At 38.5% G+C, this 20,093-nt stretch overlaps 1 protein-coding gene across 2 annotated transcripts in view; it reads right to left on the reverse strand.

Moving 5' to 3' along the window:
• Positions 1–1,329: 1,329 nt before the first annotated feature.
• SERPINI2 (serpin family I member 2) overlaps positions 1,330–20,093 on the reverse strand; it is a 33,250-nt gene continuing 14,486 nt past the window's right edge. For both annotated transcript variants that reach the window (XM_084873900.1, XM_084873901.1), the window contains 4 exons: positions 15,465–15,562; positions 10,746–10,832; positions 5,911–6,000; positions 1,330–1,591 (listed from right to left, as the gene is read on the reverse strand). In XM_084873900.1, the coding sequence (XP_084730026.1) occupies positions 1,515–1,591; positions 5,911–6,000; positions 10,746–10,832; positions 15,465–15,562 (352 nt within the window). In that variant the 3' untranslated portion in view covers positions 1,330–1,514. The remainder of the gene's footprint in view (positions 1,592–5,910; positions 6,001–10,745; positions 10,833–15,464; positions 15,563–20,093) is intronic.

Below are 20,093 nucleotides of genomic sequence, written 5' to 3' on the forward strand. Positions count from 1 at the left end.
CATCAGATTTTTAGTACAGTTAACATAATGTAAAGTGTTTATTTTGATGCCTGATATATAATTAGGGCTCAATGATGGTAGCCATTATCATCAGGATCTCTGCCAAGAATTGCAAAGACAAACAAAAAGGCACTTGACATCATTAACATGGAAATGGAAAAACTGTGAAATATGTTATATCAAGTCATTGGAATGTTGTATTATGTTAGATATTTCTATCTGACAGCTCAAGGTATTCAGAGGAAGGATTCTACATTTCATGTTTATCGATAACAATCTTCACCCTAACACTTACTTAGCTAAGTGTTGTAAAACCTTGGAAGGCCAGCCTCCTGAATCACACTAATTTAACTGCCACTTTCATGTACAGGAAAGCTTTATAAAAGTTCTCACTGTTTCTACTTTCCAGACATATTTAAAGCATAAATCAGAACAAAAAAAGCTGACATGTCTTAGAAGGTATTGAAACAATGCAAATATTAAGTGCAACACAGAATAAGATTAGCAAAAACCTCAATCTGCTACCATAGACAGTGGATCTCTGCATCTTAAGTAGCACCCTAGAGAGGTGCACACAACACCCACTCTATCTGAACCTTACTTCCCTATGACCTGAGCAGTGCTGTTTGTTATATCTGGGAGTCAACTATCTTTTAGCAATATAGAGACTTTGATATCTATAACAGAAACTTGTTATCAAAAATATCTTAGATAGGATTATTCTAACATAGTCATAGTAATTCTAGGGACCTGTTGCAGGAATATTCCTGCAAGACTTCCAGCTGGCTTCCCTCCCGCCACTGCCATCTCTCCTGCCCCCACCTCCCTGCTGTGGTGGGCAGGGAGTGGCAGGACGGGGGGGGGGGGGAAATTGGTGGGGCATACCCCACCCATCTCTCCTGCCCCACCATGCCTGCGGCCACCACCGCCACCTTATCCTCAGCTGCACACACTGCCACCACTGCTGCGTGTCTCACCCAGCACACCCAACCTGCCATGACCATGGCCACTGCTGCACACCTCACCCTACCATGCATTCACCGCTAGTGCTTTCCCTCCAGCAGCCACAGCCGCCTTGCTTTCCACTTTCCCTCCTTTTTCCTTCTATGCTGTTTTAAGTCTTCACTCCTCCCTTCCTCCGTGTATGCAAATTAACTCCCATCTTTGTTGGGTTAATTTGCATACTTGCTCTGATTGGCTGGTGGGTATGGCTTGTGGGTATAGCAGAGTGAGGGTTAATTTGCATATCACTCTATTATTAGGTAGGATTAAGACAAGTTCTCTGCTTTTGGTTCAAATAGACTATATAAAACATACAAAAAGAACAGGAACATTGAATAAATCTTTATTTACTGTTAATTTCATTTATTCATTAATACAGGTTTATGTTAATACAGATTAACACAGGCACAGTTTAACACAAAAAAAGATATGCAGAATATATTTGCAAGGTGGTGATATTTTGACAATCAATTCTCTTTTTCAGTAATCACCTTAATCTCTGTGCATTTCATTCACAGTGAATCTAAATCTCTTCCCTTCACATTTTGAGTGTCAGGATTTGTCACTCGCCCCATAAACAAAAATGAACCTAGGAAAGGAAAGAAAAAATAACTTTACAAATTTCTGGAGAAACAAGTGCTGCTAATAATAAGTTTTTCTTAACATTTTAACAAATCATTTAGCCTTTGTTCTCTATAAGATAAATAAGCAATGTCTAACAGTAAAGCCCTCTCCTTAGTCTAACACACATAATTATATCATCATTAATTATTTTATGGAAATTTATAAAGTAAATTAAAACCCACGACAGCTTGTCATGAAAAATACATGAATCCTGTTTCTCATACAGGAAAGCAGAAATGAAATGACCGAAAGGTGTTCTAAATATAGACAGACAGGCAAACACAGCATAATAAAATAGTGATGAGCATGGTAGAGTTTTAAATTTGAGGCATTAGCACTTATCTTTTTATGCTTGTTACATAAGCCCTTAGGGTTATAAGTACAGCTTCTCAGATCTTCAGCTCTGAATCATAGCTCACTGCTATTAAGACAATATTTTCATATCTCTAGTGCTTTCAAAACCTCATAGCAGTGACATTATAGAGCATAAATGCAAACACCTATTTCCAGCCATCTTGTGTTTGCAAGTGAAAAAGAACTAAAAACTAGAGGACAAATGATGTGCCAAAATCCATTCACCTTTCTTTTCTACTAACTAGAGTAAGGCAAATCATTTGCACAGATCCATGTCAATTGTTGCTTTATGTTCCTTACAGTCATGTGTAATAAAGGATAATTCCAAAAGTGATAAAATAAGTTTTACATAATTTTAAAGCTGATTGAAAGTACACTTAAATGTCTTTGGAATAATAGTGAGAGAGCCCCTCTTCACTCTTTACTGCTCAGTCCAAAGACTGACACAACCTTAGGAGAACCAAGAACATAGAAGTAGACAAAATCTCCAGCAGACATTTTCTTCTTTTTATGAATAATTATAATGCATAACACCTTTAAAAATTATAATCACTACTAATAAAATATCTCAAAATAGTTCTGCAAAAATAAAGAAAACTAATACTTCTATTTTTCAGGTAGATAGGGGTGCATAATTAACTTTTCCCAGGATATTTTTTCACAAAAGAAATCATCAGTGAGTCTTGTATCTTTACGATTCTATAGCATATCCAGATTATTTGTTCAGGAAATTTTTAAAGTAACTTTTATAGAAATTCATAACTGAAGACATTGTTTAAAATTTAAAACACTTGGGAGTGTAAGACATTATATAAGAGCTACTTCTCTCAGCCTTTTCAATCTGTTTCTTTGAGCAAGGAGAACCACATTTGGAATTAAGTCTTCAGGCAGTCATCCATCTACTCACTACTAAATCAGAAAGATTAATGGAATCTCCTTTCACATAATAGCCATGGATTTAGAGACAGGATAGAGCAGAAATCATTACTGTTACCATTTTTCTCTTTATGCTCATTCTTAAAGAGGTGTCCCAATTTTGATTATCATAGTCATATAACATATACATAAGACAGAAATAACTTTTGCCTCCTAATATTAAAATACAATAACATAACCAATGCTAATAACTTAAAAGAAAAGAATTAATAAATACCACGCAGTCTTTTTCCCCCTTCAAATCAAGATCTGAAAAAATTCTAACCAGTGTATTACTGTCAGTTTCAAAATCATAATTCACTACTTTCTCAGAAATGACATATTTCATATAGCATGTTTCACCATTCTGTTCTGAAAGTCTTTAAAACTGTCTTATATCCTCAGCCCCTCAGCCTAAAAGATTAAAAAAAAGTATTTATTTCCCAGGGTGTTCAGCTTAATAAGAGCTTTGAAAGACTATACTAATATATAAAACTAACCTGATAGAAAGATACAAATAATGTGTGGATTTTGCATAAAAGAACTGTTTGACTCAAAACAATGTTTAAATTTAAATAAAAATTGGTTGTATTAAGTCTAAACTCACTCATCCTCATACTTCTGAAATTGTTAAATGAATATATTTTATATTAGAGCATTAGTAGTCTATTATGTTATGCAAAATCATCATTTTTGTTCATCTAAATAGTTTTTTAGTTCACTTGTGAGAGAAAAATAAATAAATATATGAATGTATATTGTCTCAAAATAACAGCTCATTCTACATTTTACATGGCAATAATTTACAGCATCTAATAAATGAGTCACCATTTATTTTAAATAATACTTTAAGGGAGTAACCCAGTTTAGAAAGTTTCATTACAATTAAGATCATAAAACAGTAGAATTTGTCATAAGGTCTGATAATGTGAAGCCTTATCACAAATAAATAAATAAGTACTTTATTTTGGGTTTTGAATGTCGCTGCTGTTTAACTGATGGCTATTTCATGGCCTTAGTCATAAGGTTGAACATCACTATTCAAAACAGAGGGTGAACATCACTATTCTAAATGCCATTATTTCCTTGTTCATCAATGCTCTATGTAGCTTCATTTCATTCTGTTCTCCATATTCAATAATTACATACTAATTGTAAGAAATTAGAGTTATCCAGAGGTCAAAGATGTATTGATCAAGTGACATACTCAGAATATCTTTGAACACTGACACATCTAGTACTGGAATTGCAGTTGTGCTCATGCAGTTTCAACAAATCTAAAACTGCCCCACTGTTCCCAAGGCAAAGTTTTCAGAAGTTTCTGGTGTCTAAAAAGAAGAGACAGGTCCCAGCCGGCATGACTCAATGGTTGAGCATCAACCTATGAACTAGGAGGTCATGGTTTGATTCCTGATCAGGGCACATGCCCAACTTGGGGGCTCAATCCCCAATAAGGGGTGTGCAGAAGGCAGCCAATCAATGATTCTCTCTCATCATTGATGTTTCTATCTCTCTATCCCTCTCCCTTCCTCTCTGAAATTAATAAAAAAATTTTTTAAAAAAGAATAGACTGGCATATTCTTTAGGGAACCAATAACATTAGAATCCCTAACAATTTACTTAACATAACAGATTTAGGTTCTGAAATTAAATGTCTTCTGTCCATGTAAACCAAGCAAGTTTTTTTTTTTTTCATTTTCCTTTATTTATTTATTTGGTCATTCACTCAATTATATTTATTGATTTGTTCATACTTAATACTTACATGCCAGGCACAGTGCCATAGACTTCATATGTCCTCTTATTTAAATTTATGAGATGAGTACTTATATTATGTTCATATATATATATATATATATATATATATATATATATATATATATATATATATGCCAAGCGACCAGAATGACCAGTTGCTATTATGCACACTGCAGTGGCCAACTGGCCTGATGGGTGCCCTGATTAGTTCCCCCACAACCTCCGACAGTCCCTGTGCCTGGCCGGCACCATCACAAATCAGCCTTATCCACCCTATTGTTGGCCTGACGAACCCCACCCAAGCAGGAATTCATGCACCTGGCCTCTAGTATAGCAGATAAGGACAATATGACCTAGAAAGTATAAGAGATTTGTATTACAACTATTAGTTAACTGAGCTTGGACTTGAGCCCAGGTCTGATACCCAAGTCCATACTCTCAATCTCTAGGGACACTGATATTGTGTGCAGGGCACTCAGCCAAATACTGGGCTGGATACAGAAATTAATAAACAATGATTTCTGCTCTTCTCTGGTTTATAACTTCACATGGACTGGAGTCCTAAATATAAATACATGTAAAGAAAATTCCCTCACTATATCATACTCCTGACCTCTCTTTTTCAAGAGAAAGTACAGAAACATCTACCCAGACAAGCTACATGTCATATGTTGACATTGTGTCAAATGCCAATCTAATCCTCTACTATCACCTCTACCTTTTGCACCTAAGTGCATTATCTTTCACCAAAGGACCAAATTAGAGATTTGGAATTATGTTTGGCCCCCCCTACCCACTTAGAACCTATACCTAGTCTCACCTACTTTTTTATAATCTATCTCTGAAACTTCACAACTCTGCAACTCCCAATTTTTACTATAGTAACATCTTAGAGAGTTGATTTCCAAGAAAAAAACAGATCCTAATCCCTCTCTGCCACTTAGACAAATTACATAACCTCTGTTCAAGCTTCTATATTTTTATTGGTTAAATATATAACCTATTGGAATGATGAGAACTTTAGAAATAGATATTTTAAACGGTTAGCACATGTAATAGCTATGTTGGCAGTTATTATTACCACTGCCCTATTTTAAGCCCTTGACATCTCATAAAATAGAATGTCTGATATGAAATAGGCACGCAACAGATATCCATTGAAACAATAAGTGGTTCAGGTATGTAGATTACAATTGGTATCTAGGAATAGGTCCATTTAACCTAAGTAGTTCCCCCAGGAAATTCTCAAAAAGGTACCTGTTGGGATATTCTTCATAATAAACAGAAATGGATGATTTGCTATAAATTGGTTTGGAGCCAGGCTCATGATCACAGGGATTTGGACTCCTATAAAACAGAGACAACAGTTATTTGGATGTTCACATTAAAAGATCAGCAAAGAAACTTTTAAAAAGCAGTAAAGAAAATATACCCATAATACTATTATATACTAATAGACAGGAAAGGTTATCTTGTTTGAGGAGTTAACATGTGGAAAAATTACCATTTTCTAAATGCAGAGAAGTTTGAAATAAATTTAAAAACCAAAGAGCAGAAGAATAAATATTGGATCATTCAGGGACTAATTCTAACTTCACATTTATGCTCAACGAAGAAGAAATCCACATACTAGATTCAATTTTAGTGAAAGCAGTTGAAATATTTCATCTTTAAATGGTAATTTTCTGCTCAGTTTTTATTTACACTATATGATTTATTCTTACAAGGTTCTAAGTTTAATTCCTGTGCAGATATGTTTGTACTTTATTTCTATTCTTCAGGCTTGTGTAATCGCATCTGAGCTTAATTTTTTTTAACTTACCTTCCCAAAATTATTCTATGAGGTGGAAGCTTTTAGGATTTGTGCTGTCAGTGTGTGGGAGTTTTTTATTATGAGATTAGAAGCAGAGATTTGCTGCCTTAACAATTAATAATATTTACCATGATAATTTATACCATGATGTTCTATTATATCATTTGTCAATGTTTATAATGGGTGAATTTGAGTGATTTAATTTCTTTCTTTATAGACTAAATATTTCTACACTCAATTCAGATGTTACTTTTGCCAATAATACAATGACTTTGTATAATTTTTAGGCTCATGAAAATATCATTTTAAAAACATATACCGTGTCTTTAGAGTTGAAAAACAATTGAACAAAAAACCAAAACGTTCCTCTTTACTCTTTGTTTGGGATGTGCAAATTAAACTGACAAAAACAGAGTAACAGAAGACATAGTTTATTTTTTTAATCCACATAGGAATATTACAGAAAAGAAGTAAATACCCGAATGGCTTGTTATGTAGACTCATTTTACTGCCAACCTCCATCTCCTGTGATAAAGGTACAATTTATGTCCTGCTCTTAGGCAAATTGAAACGTGTAGAGAGTTTTTTTGGTATCCCTTGTCTCTTAGTTACCTTTGGTTCAAAATAGTATTTCTGCCAAAGTGGCATATTTTGGGGTGGCATATTCTGATCCCCTTCACAATAAAACACAAACTTAGCAACATGAAATGTAGAGTAATGCCTTATCTGGATGATCAGGGCTCTGTTGCCCGAATTACCAAGGAATACAGGCCCATGTCTGAATTAAAGTGATTATCAGAAAAGCACAGCCAGTATAACTTCCATTCTCATGGGTGAATACTCAAGCTTTTTTGTTCTTCAGCAACCCCTGATCAGATGCCTGGAAGTTAACATACTCCAGCTGATCGTTCTGAGGTAAAACACTTTAGGGTTACTACTGATCCCCAAGTGATTGTGACAGTCTCTTAGAGAACTCTAGACTTAAATTGAAAGCCAGTGGACAATAGCAGAGAGTGTTCTGAGCATGACGTTAGGAAATTGATTCAGTTCAAACTTTGCTGTAAATTGATAGTCTGACCTCAGGCAAGCCACTTCACTTTGCTGGGCCTGTTTTTCACCAATATAATGAAAGGGTTAGATAATGATCTATAATAACTCTTTTGGTTCTATGTAAAAGCAGCTGTAAAATGTGTCTACATGGAGAGTAACTTCATACCAATGCAAACTTTTGATTTTTCCAAGAAGTGAAATATTATATCCCCTCCAGTGTAAGTTCATTGAATACAGTAATATAAAATCTTTCAGGAGATGACAAAGTGAGAGTCTAGTGTGTGACACCCAGATGTCAAAACCTGGTGATACTACATTACAAATTATTTAAGAAATTCATCTATATTATATCTATTTATCTATCTATATATCTATATTTATGTATATATAATATATGTAAATATACATAAACATGCAAGTACATATATATTTACATATATTAGAGGCCTGGTGCACAAATTCGTGCATCATTGGGGTCCCTCAGACTGGCCTGTGGGATTGGGCGAAAACTAGCTCTATGTTATCCCCCAAGGAGTCACAAATTGTGAGAGGGTGCAGGCCAGGCCAAGGGACCCCACCAGTACATGATCTGGGCCAGGAAGGGATGTGGGAGGTTGGCCAGCTGGGGAAGGACCATTGGAAGGCTCCAGGGCATGTTGCCCCCATCTTGCTCAGTCCCAATTGGCCGGACCCCAGCAGCAAATTAACCTACCAGTCGAAGCATCTGCCCCCCTGTGATTAGTGCATGTCATAGCAAGCAGTTGAGTGGCCTTAGCATATCATTAGCATATTACACTTTGATTGGTTGAATGGACAACCAGTTAACATATTAGGCTTTTATTATCCTACTAGGAGCCCATTTCAGGAAGATCCTGCAAGCGGCTGCTGCAGCCACACACACTGCTGCCGCTGCCCACCCTACACACCCTGCCCCGCCCCGCCCATGCTTTCCCTCTGGCAGCTGCCTTGCTTTCTGCTTTTCCTATCTCTTCTTTCTAAGCTGTCTTCAGTCTTCATTCCTCCCTTCCTCAGCATATGCATATTAACCACCATCTTTGTTGGTTAAATTGCATACTCACTCTGATTGGTTGTGGACGTAGCGAAGGTACAGTCCATTAGCTAGTGTAGACTAGAGACCCGATGCATGGAAATTTGTTCAAGAATAAGCCTTCCTTCCCCCAGCTGCCAGCACTGGCTTCCCTCTGGCATTGGGAACCCAGGCTTCCCTCCTCTGGCTGCCCTCAGGCACCCGGGACCTGACTGGCTTCCCTCTAGCCCCAGCTTTGTCCAGAATGATGTCCAGAAAACATCCAGTCTAATTAGTATATTATATATGCTGATGCTGATGGCCTTTTATTATTTAGATATAATAAAAGCATAATATGCATAAGCCAAATGGCAGAATGACTGACCAGTCAGTGAGGGTCAAGGCCAGCGAGCAGGCAGCACCAGGCCAGCCAAGGCCAGCCAGAGGGCAAAGAGAGAGAGAAGAGCAATGCGGGGAGGGGGGCAGCAGAGGAGTAATGGGGATGCTGGCACCATCCTCTGGTCGGCCTGTCCGGTTGCCTCCCACAGAGGGTGGCTGCATGGCAATGGCAGGGTCATGGGGGTGGTGCCATTCCCTGATCCCCTGTCCTCGCCTCCTGAAGAGGTAAGCTGGGAGGCAGCAGTGGTGGGGTAATGGGGATGGCACCATCCCCTGATCAGCCTGGCAGCAGTAGCATAGCAGCAGGGTGATGGGGGCGTGCCATCCCTTGATCATCTGTCTGGTCACCTCCCACAGAGGTAGGCTAGACTGAGGCTTAGACCCTCTCTCCACAGAGAATGAGCTTAAGCTGTCAGTAGGACATCACCTAAGGACTCCCAGACTGTGAGAGGGTGCAGACTGGGCTGAGGGCCCATCTTCAGTTTTCACTCCTCCCTCCCTCAGCATATGCAAATTAACCATCATCTTTGTTGGTTAATTTGCATACTCTCTCTGATTGACTGTGGGCGTAGCAAAGGTAAGGTCAATTAGCATTCCAGTGCACAAATTTTCATGCACCTCTAGTATAGGATATATATAAACTTGTAAAAATTTATCAATGTGGCAGTTTAATAATATGTACTGTTTATATATTGCTTAGAACCCAAATAGTGTAAAAAATTTAAAATAGACATATGAGGGACTCATTAAAGTTGCTTTCTAAATTTATAATTGGATTTAAGGTTTTTCCCTTATTATTTTTGAGTATCTCTTATATACTGTATATCATAGTTATTATTCAAACTTCCATTTGTTCAAAGAAATATATCATAAAAGAGTGGTTCTCAAACTGTAATGTGCACCCAAATTACCTGGAGACCTTGCATTGTTTTTTTGTATTGATTTAAGAAATAAAAGGGAGAGAGAAAGAGAGATAGAAAAATCAATGATGAGAGAGGAGAATCATGCCCCCCACCAGGGATCAAGCCTGGGCTTGTGCCCTGACTGGGAATCAAACTATGATCTCCTGGTTCATAGGTCGATGCTTAACCACTGAGCCATGCCAACCTGGTGGGTCTGAGGCTCTGCATGTCCAACTAGTTCCTGAGTGATACTGCTGCTGCTGGTCTATGCACTACACTTGCAGTAGCAAATATAGGCTGCCAGCCACTGCAGACACTAGTTCTCAAACCTGGAAGCACATTGGAAACAATCAGGGAAACTTGATAAAATGCTGGAGCCTGGATCTTATCACCAGACATATAGATTCAATTATTTTGGACTGGGCACAGGATTTTTAAAAGCTTTCCAGGTGATTCTGCCATGCAGCTAAGTTCAAGAACCAATGCTTGGAAATAATGACAAGAATCAGTGACAAAAGACTAACTTGGTGGGATGGAAGAATGAAATTAATACAATTATTTAAGGGTGAGCATTCCTGAACAATAATGATTTTATATCTGAACCTAAAGTTTTCCCTTGCACATCCTATGTGCTAATTGACAGGTAATCCAATTTGCAAATAAACACATATCAGTGGTGGGCCTCAACTCCTAATCAAATCTCTTCCATTTGCATTAAGCTATGGCAGAGATGCATGCACACCTTATACAATCAATTTCTTTTTGTGTCCTACAGAGTCCTAGAAAGCAGGAGTGAAAAATGAGATCAAAGTACTGCAAAAATGCCAGCCCCTAATGCTCATTGCTCCCCCCACCACCACCAATCTTTCCTCCCAGCTTGTTGTGAAGCCCATTGTCCTACCGGTAGATGCGGCGGCTTCACTGCCATCTTCATTTACCTCAAAGAAAACTTGTTGCACGACTTGGGAAACATACAGCTCAGATGAATCTGTTGGGAAATATGAAAGCGCATTTGAGTGTTAAAATTCAGAGCCATTGCTTATTGGGTTCCAGGTTAATTACATTTTCAAGTGAACAAAGAAAAAGGAAATAAGAAAACCCTTTCCAAGTTAATTAATTTGCTAGAGAAAAGGGTGGCTTAGGTTTAGCTTCTGCAGAAATGATACAGAGTCAGATACAGAGAGACCGAGCGTGGCCAAGATATAAAAGGTAAAGACAGAAGGGTGGCCTCCTCCAATCAGATACCCCATTAAGTGAAATATTGAATGGACAGCAGCTTTGCTCTCTTTAGCCATGGTCTATAGACAAGATGAAAGAAGCTTTACAGATTCGAATTAATTCCACCCTGTGTTTCCAACCTCAAAGCCACTTGTCTTTTAAATGCTGTATCGGTTTTGATCTAAGTTTAAAACAAAATTTACTTTTCTTCTACACTGGGGAGACTATGAAAGTCTTAAAGCACTTCAGTAAAATCTGTCATAATATCACTTCAGAGTATGCTTCAAAAACCTGTCAAATGTTTCCGTGTAAGATGGTGTCACACGACATTTTGTTCTGGTGTGGATACGAGCTGGGAGAGAGGCCCCTCTTCTCTCCTCGGTAGAACTGGTGTGTGTGTGTGTGTGTGTGTGTGTGTGTGTGTGTGTGTGTGTGTGTGAAGTGTTCCTGGCACGGAGAGGATGGCCTCCTTGAGAAGGGAGGAGAGAAATCATGAGTTTCAGAAGCCATCGCCATCCTGCTCCCGCAACGTTCAGCAGAGAGACAACTGGAACATGGCCCGTACATTCAAGGGTGACAGGAGGAAATGGGCCCGGAAACTTTCAAAGGAAGGAGAAAGGGAGCTTGGTGTCCCTGAGAGAGAAAGCTGATGTGAGACAGGTGGCCTTCACCAAAGTCACCAAATATGAAAGTGTTCATGAAGAAATGCCTTAAAGGGGAACTAGCGCCGCAAGCTTACTGGAAAGCAAACCGCCTCAGGCAAGCTAGAAGTCTTCAAAGGGACATTTACATTTCACTAAAAATAAACTCCAAATCTCTTATGGTGATTGCATCTGGGCCTGATGACTTTTTATCCTCAACTACCCACCTGTCCTCATGCGGTAGCTTCAGCTATAAAGTGAAGCAACGAAGTCTTAACCATAGCTCTTCCTCTGCTAAAAACTCCTTCCCAAACCTTTCCCTGTTAGCTCTCAGGTTATTCAGGTTTCAGCAAAAATGTCCCTTCCTAATAGCAGTCTTCCCTCACCCTGTCTAAGGATGGAGAAAAGAGGGCATCCACCCCATTGTGTAGATTAATTGAAAAGCAGGAGAATGTGCTTTAAGGTCAGGAGGAAAAAAAAAGGCATCATATAAATATAGCCTATATAATAAAAGGCTAACATGCAAATCAACTGACCACCAGGGGGCAGACCCTCAATGCAGAAGCTGGCCCCTGGTGGTCAGTGTGCTCCTTCAGGGGGGGGTGGTGCTCAGCCAGGAGTGGGGCTCAAGGCTGGAAAGAGCAGCAGCAGTGGGAGGAGCCTTTCCTGCCTCTGTGGCAGCCACTAAGGACCCCTTAAGGGATGTCCACCTGCCAGCTTAGGCCTGCTCCTGCAGGCGGACATCCCCCGAGGGGTTCCAGACTGCGAGAGGACACAGGCCAGACTGAGGGACCCCCTCCCTCTAACCCCCCAATGCACGAATGTTGTGCACTGGGCCTGTAAGATAGATGATAGATAGATGATGATAGATGATAGATAGATATAGATGATAGATAGATAGATAGATAGATAGATAGATAATAGATTTTTTTTATTATTCAGAGAGGAAGGGAGAGGTATAGAGAGTTAGAAACATCAATGAGAGAGAAATACCAATTAGCTACTTCCTGCACACTCACTACTGGGGATGTGCCCATAACCACGGTATGTGACCTTGACCAGAATTGAACCTGGAACCCTTCAGTCCACAGGACGATAATCTATCCACTGAGCCAAACCAGTCAGGGCAAAAGGCATATTTTTTCTCCATGATTGCCTGGAATATAATAGGATTCATACAGAGAGCACAGAGAAGAGGATCTAGGGGCCCATACCAAAAACAAAGCCCAAACTGATGACCAAAAACAGACGCAGAGACAGAGAAGCATCAATCAGACATTCAAACCTAAGAGGGAAGGTAGGGGATGGTGGGGGTAAGGAGGAGAGATCAACCAAAGGACTTATATGCCTGCATATAAGTCTAATCAATGGACAAAGACAACAAGGGGGTGAGGGCATGAGGGGGGGAAGGAGGGATAAGGACATATATGTAATATCTTAATCAATAAAGAAAATTTTTAAAAAATGGGACCAAAAAAAAAAGTAAGTGGGGAAGGAGTAGAGAATTTCGTCCGTTTTCACAATGTCACAAGACCAGTGACTCTCTGCCTCTTGGACTAAGCAGCTTGGTTTTGTGTCTTATGTCTTACCACAGAGAGGACCTAGTCTCGGGAAAAGAACAGGACCTGAGAGGTAATAGGCCAGAACAAAAATTCTGGGTTCCATAAACTCAGTGTTTTCTACATCTTTGTAATAATGCTATCCCTTAGTTTTCTATAAAAATTCCAAATGACTGTATCAAATTAAAAAAATAAATAAAAGCCTTCTTTGCTAGAAGATGTGCAAATAAATATTACTGTGCCATTGTCCCACTTATACTTTTTATTTAGCATTTTTGGAGTAACTTCTATGTTCCTAAATATGACAAAAAAGGAATAACAGCTAGAAGTCAAATCGTCACCTCAAAATTTCCAAAGTAACTCTGAAAACATTTCATGTAAGATTTGTGACCTCCATGAGTATAGGGTAGTGCCTCTTTTGTGTAAATATCTCATAGCACTGGTTGCTGGGCCAGTTCTCTGTGGCCTTTAGTGATTGCTCATTGCACAAATAAAAGGTAGGGATGGCACGGAAATCACTCTTTTCCTAATGACCAGGAATAGTGCCATCCTTGGCTCTTCTTGGTCTATTTCAGGCAATAAGACAGAACCAATGTAGTTAAAACAAATCAAATAGGTAACTCAGGAGAGAAAGAGCTGAAAATGTTGGACATTTATTCTCTGCTTGAGGAGTTCTCTTGCATAAATTCTTTTATGAAACATTTTAAAGGTATTTTCTTGACAAATCTGCCAGTTATAAAGAGATTTTATTGAACTCACAAATTGCTGGGAATTTGCAGAGTGAGTAGCTGTTTGAAATGTCTGGGGTAGAGCAAGTAAGCTTCCGAAAGCGAGAAAAAAGTTTAAGATGAAGAGGTGCTGGGGAAATGGCTTCTTTTATTTCAGGCTGATGAGTGGCTATGTTCCAAGGCACACTCAGATAGCATCCTGTTGCAGTATTTAATGTTGACTGTCTCATTTCTGATGCCGATAAGATTGTCAAAGAAGTTAGATCTTTCTGTCACTGTGAGAACAAGTAGCTAAATCATGTGTTAAGGTGACAGGGAACTTCTATGTTGCCTGTATACCCCACCCAACCCCTGCACCAGGAAAGCTCATTCTGTTTATTTACCCATGTAATTAATGAGTACTTCTTCAAAGTTCATAGATTTATATAGGAACTACAGGCCCAGTGCATGAAATTTGTGCACAGGTAAAGTCCTAAGCCTGGCTGGCAATTAGGGCCGATCTGTGGGGCGACTATTGGGGTGATTGGGAGGCCCCACTGGCACCCGCCTTGGCTGCCCTGGGGCCTATGGGCTGGGAGCAGCTCCTGTGTTGAGTATCTGCCCCCTGGTGGTCAGTGCACATCATAGTGACCAGTCATTCCACCAGCCATTCCTCCATTTTGTCAATTTGCATATTAGGTTTTTATTATATAGGATACACAAAATTTCTATGCCATGATACAAAAGCCCATCAGATAGATAGGCCTATATTATCAGGACTCTTTTTATAAAATAAAAGACTGAATTTAAAAGGGGGTAAGTAACTTGGGACTAATTGGTCCTCCTCATCCTTTGTGTGTGTGTGTGTGTGGTGTGTTTGAACTAATGGGTATTGTTAGGATGAAAAAAATTAAAAGACTGTCTTGAGTTTGTTGTTTAATTGAACATCTTAACCCTGCACAATTTCCCAGGTGCAAGTTAGCATAAGGATTCCATCTCCCTAGTTTTGTTTGTCAGTCCCAAGCTAAATGCAAGCTGCAGCATTACAATTTCTCGATTATGTTCGTCATCCAGCATGTTGTGAATGCCTGTTTCATGGTCTCTGATATTACTGAATTAACATTTGCAAATTGGTTTATAAGAGTTTTATTAGCTCTGCTCAGATGAGAGACTCAAAGTTGTAATTCCCATTGTTCAAATAAAAAAATCCAAATAGGGCCAAAATAAAAGCCCGTATAATACTTTACCTATGTAGTTTCATTACAAGCATGGTTGGAAGGCTTATCTAACATTCGAAAATGCTTTCTGGCTTTCATTAAGGAAAAGTACTTAAATGCAAAATAGAGTGTTTACAGACAACTCAGTGCGATGATATTTATTTATTGTGATGTGTTTATTTCCTGGGATCCAGCACTCTTTTTGTATTAAAATCAGTCAGTTAGCATCGTTACTAAGAAAACATATTAACATACTGTCAAATTATTTATCATATTACCTGTTATTCCAGAAAGGTCACAGCCACCACTAAATATTTCTGTTATGTTCAAAGAATACAAAGTCTCTTTGAAGTCCAATTTTTGTTCCACTTTAAATCTGTTAAAAACAAACAAAACACTGTCAGCATTTGCTACTCTCATTGTTTTTTTTTAATCTATAAAGTGGACGACTTGGAAGAAATCATATTGTGAAACCTTGTGTTTTGTTTTCATTATCCCAGTTACATTTTCTTACATTTCCACATACCATATTTCCCCCGCTCCACTTAGCCATTCTGGGTTACTAATAACTTGTTTTCTATATAAATGGTTGGTGGGAAGGGAAGAGAACACTCTAGTTTTTGAGTAACAATTACCCAACTAAACAGGGTGAGCATTTTAAGTTTTCAATTGCTTGGCTCCTTCCCTAGATGTTTAAAGGTTCCCCTACACAGCAACCATTTACACTCAGGTGTTTTTCACACCATCCAAGACTCTTCCTGGCAGATGTCCAGGATGTGATGAGGGGAGGACAGGAGCCAACAATCCTTGGAGGAAACTGTGGGCTACTGAGGTGCAGAGAGGCTTTAATCACCTATTATCCTCCTCCCCTTCCATTGCCATAATTGAGGCGACTTCCTCCCGTTGTAAACTCACCTAATATATTTTCAAATAAGCCCAGTATGTGGTGTAAAACATTGAAAGGGAACAAAATATCTCTCAAATGAAATAAAAGATAAACGTTATAGGAGAAAAGCAAAAACATCCATTACTTCTGATTCCTGGCGGTACCCTGAGAGGCCTCAACCCATTCATGTCCTTGTCAAGGAATGAGAAGGAATCGGCCAGCATGACTGAAAGATTCAGCAAAGCACAGGAAGTTTATTAAAGCTGCAGGTCACACTTGAGAAGTGAAAGTGGGCAACCTGGGAGAATGAAGAGAGCCAGTGAGTTTGGATGGAAGGTCTTTATTAAACTTGGGCAAGGGTGGTCCTCTGCTTCTGCAGCTGGTTGCCAGTGGGAATCATACTTGTCTCTCCTCTCCAGCAATCTCTTTTTGGTCCTCCCACTTATAGGAAATTGGGGAGAAGGAAGCAGGGAAACAGGTAAGGTCCTGCCTGTGATGTTCCAGATAAGATGAAGCTTAAGACTTTGGTTCCCTGTTCTAACTTTCCTGCCTCACTTCCAAAGCAAGGCCATAAGATAGGACTCCAGATTCAGCTCTCTTCTCCCAGCTGATGTGAAGAAGGATCTGACTCTCTTAAGCACAGAGCCATGATTCCAAGCCAATATCAATCATTGAACATCATGTTGGCATTTTAATAATAATAATCCTATATAATAAAAGCCTAATATGCAAATTGTCCTCTTGACTGGGAATTCGACCAGGAGTTTGACTGCTCGTTATGATGTGTGCTGACCACCAGGGAGTGGCACAAAACATGACAGGCTTTGGCAATGCTGCGCTGGCAGCAGGCAGCAGTGGAGGCACTCACTAGGCCCCAAGGACAGCGGAAGTGTGGGTGGGGACCCGATCATCCTACCGAGGGCAACCAGCAGTGGTGGCACTCCCAGGCACTGAGGGAGAAAGGGCAAATAGGAATATTAAAATATTTCTTCCAATTATTTTCCTTTCCATGTGCCAATCTGTACACTGGGTTCTAGTAATAATAATAATAATAACAACAACAACAACAACAACAACAACAACAACTTATACTCACTGACATTATAGATGCTCAAAGCATCAATTTGCATTTGAAAACCAGGTTGGAAAATTTGTTTATGAAAGAAATGAGTGTGAAGTCCTCAAACAGGGAGCTATATATATTCCTACATCAACCAAATTCCCAGACAACTCCTGCCATGTTGCTCTGTCTGTGCCCATGTTCTCAGATTTGGATACAGACACAACTGCTCAAGCACAGGATCCTTGCTTAGTTAACAAGGTGGTCCACATCTGGGGCTAGACATTGACTTGGGCAATCAGTCTAACAGTCTAATCATTGTTTTAATTGCCAAATACTGAACCAACAACCTTCCTAATTATAAAGTTTCAAAATAATGAATATGCTGTGGCAAAAATGTACTGGCCCTAAATTAATTTTGGTAAAATATTGTGCTTTTTGGAAGATATTAACTCATACAAAACACTAGTTAACTGTCAATGGGCACAACAGGCACATTCAAATCTATTGATAATGAAAAGAGCTTCTTTTATACCAACTGCTTTCAACTTCTTTCTCTGAACTTCCTACTAAGAAAGATAATATGCAGGATAATGGTTTTGAGGATTTGTTTGTTTTGTTTTGCCTCATTATCACACTCTATTATTAAACTGAATGGAGTATGGGCTTTTAAAAGGCAGAGAATAAATGTTCCACCTATAAATTGACTGTGTTTTTTTTTTATAATAACACAAGTACTGCAAGACATATTACAAGTTCCAATAATGCCTAATTATCACCAGAGTCATTTAAATAACAGTCCTGCTCATAATATAGTCCAATGAAACCTACAGCAATAGAAACCCACTTAACTATTTTAATCTACAACTAATTTCTAATTTCCATAATTATTAGAGCCATGAATAGCCATATGTAAAGTAGCACTTCTATTAATATAGTTTATAGTTTTTAATCTTCACATAAACCCCAGGAAGTTAGCATTATTATTCCCATTATTATTCCTATTAACATGCAGCCTCATTTTCCCTGAGTTCACTTTCACCCACACACAATTCACATTCATCATCATATAGATCCACAGTTGGCCACTCCTAGGACTGATTTATAGCTCAGCAAGAATATGATACTTCATGTCCTATGGTAAGAATTCTCTTTTCAAAAGTCTCCTTGCACTGCTGCTCCACATCTTTTATCTTGTTGCTCATTCTACCAGTGATCATCTGCTCTGTTCTATGATCCCTCCTGGTTGCCTTGCATCAAACTTGTGTTCTGACTCTTGCAATTTTGGCTCTGCTATTTGTTAGCTATGTATCCTCAGGCAAGGGGTGTACCTTATCTATAACCTGAATATCAAAATAGATCTCTATCCAATTTATTGTGGGGAATGAATGAGATATGGTAAAAGGAAAAGCATTTTGAACAATGCTGACACTGCAATAGATGCTCTATAAATATTGAAATCGAGTGAGAATAACAATAAAAACAATAAGAGTTAATAATGAGTTCTAACATTTTGTACACACTATCTTATACTAGAGGCCCAATGCATGAAATTAATGCAAGGGGCTTGGCCCTCACAGCCCCAGCTTCATCCAGAAGGATGTCCGGAAGGTCTTTTGGCTGTCCAATCTAATTAGCATATTATGCTTTTATTATTATAGATAATACTAACATCAATCTTAAAAAGAACATATTATTATTATCTCTTTTAATAATAAAAAAGATTGGGTAAGGTAATTAAATTTATAGTTAGAAAGTTTTAAAACTCTTGGTCTTCAATATTATGCTCTAATTACCTTGAACTGGTTTCAACAGTTGAGAAAAGATACTGTGAGATGCCACATCAGTAAATGTTTTTTAAAAATACCTCTCAGAAATAGTATTACTGTTGTTTAGTTGTTACTATACTTTTGAAAGAACTATATATGGCATTTAACAAATTTAAATACCTGGACTATCAAAAATTCAATAACAACTATGAAGCTTCCACCAAGGAAATATATATATGACTTTGTATGCATATACTTGCTAATAATTTCAGGGTCTTTAAGGACTCTCTAAAGTCCACTCCAGGCTCTCCAGAAGTCCATGATACTTAAATACTGTTACAAAAGAATAAGAAGTCAGTCCTCTCATTTTCGCAGTAAGTCAAGCTTGGAAACTCAACACATTCTTACCCATATCTAGTTAGTCACACACTCCAGTGTCTTTCCTCACCACCAGTTCCTTACTATTCCCAGTGACGCTTCTCCCTTTAAACATTCATTACTCAGTTCTAAAATCATTGCAGTAGGTTTTTTTACTGATTTTTTGGGTTTACCATATCCTAAACATAAACTATTCAGATTAAAGCAACATGCGTTCATTGAACAGCTACTATTTTTCAAATGTATGCTCCGTGCTGGGGTCACAGAAAGAAAATATTCATAGCTCTTGACATCAAAAAGTTCACAGTCCAGTGAGAAAGACAAACAAATAATTTTTAATATAACTGCTATGCAGAAATAAACACAAGGAACAGGGAGACTTTTCTCAGCAGGGAGAAAGGAAGATGCTGTGGAATCTTGCATGAAGAGACCAAAAAAGCTTTCAAAAACTCGAACTTTGTTTTAAAGACACACAGTGGTGATCCAGAGAATGGAGATAGGGGGGATAGAGAGTTGGGAAAGAATTCAGGCAAGCTATTCAGCATGAACAAGGACTATTCCTCTAAAACACTGCTTCCGACTCCATTATCCTACTTGGAAATTTTCAGTAACTCCCCATTACATATAGGACTTACCCATCTTGATTCCTCTAAAGCCCAGCTCAAGTTCTTCCTCTTTCATGAAGCTTTGTTTACAATTCCAGTTTCTAGTGCTTCTTCTCCCCTCTTCTCTCTCCTTTTTAATAAACCTCCTAGTGTTTATTGAATATACCATTTCTTTTAGAGTTTACTGTGCATTGTTGCATATTGTTAGT

This window comes from Pipistrellus hanaki, assembly GCF_964339955.1.
Source record: "Pipistrellus hanaki genome assembly, chromosome: 2".
NCBI classification, from domain to species: Eukaryota; Metazoa; Chordata; class Mammalia; order Chiroptera; family Vespertilionidae; genus Pipistrellus; species Pipistrellus hanaki.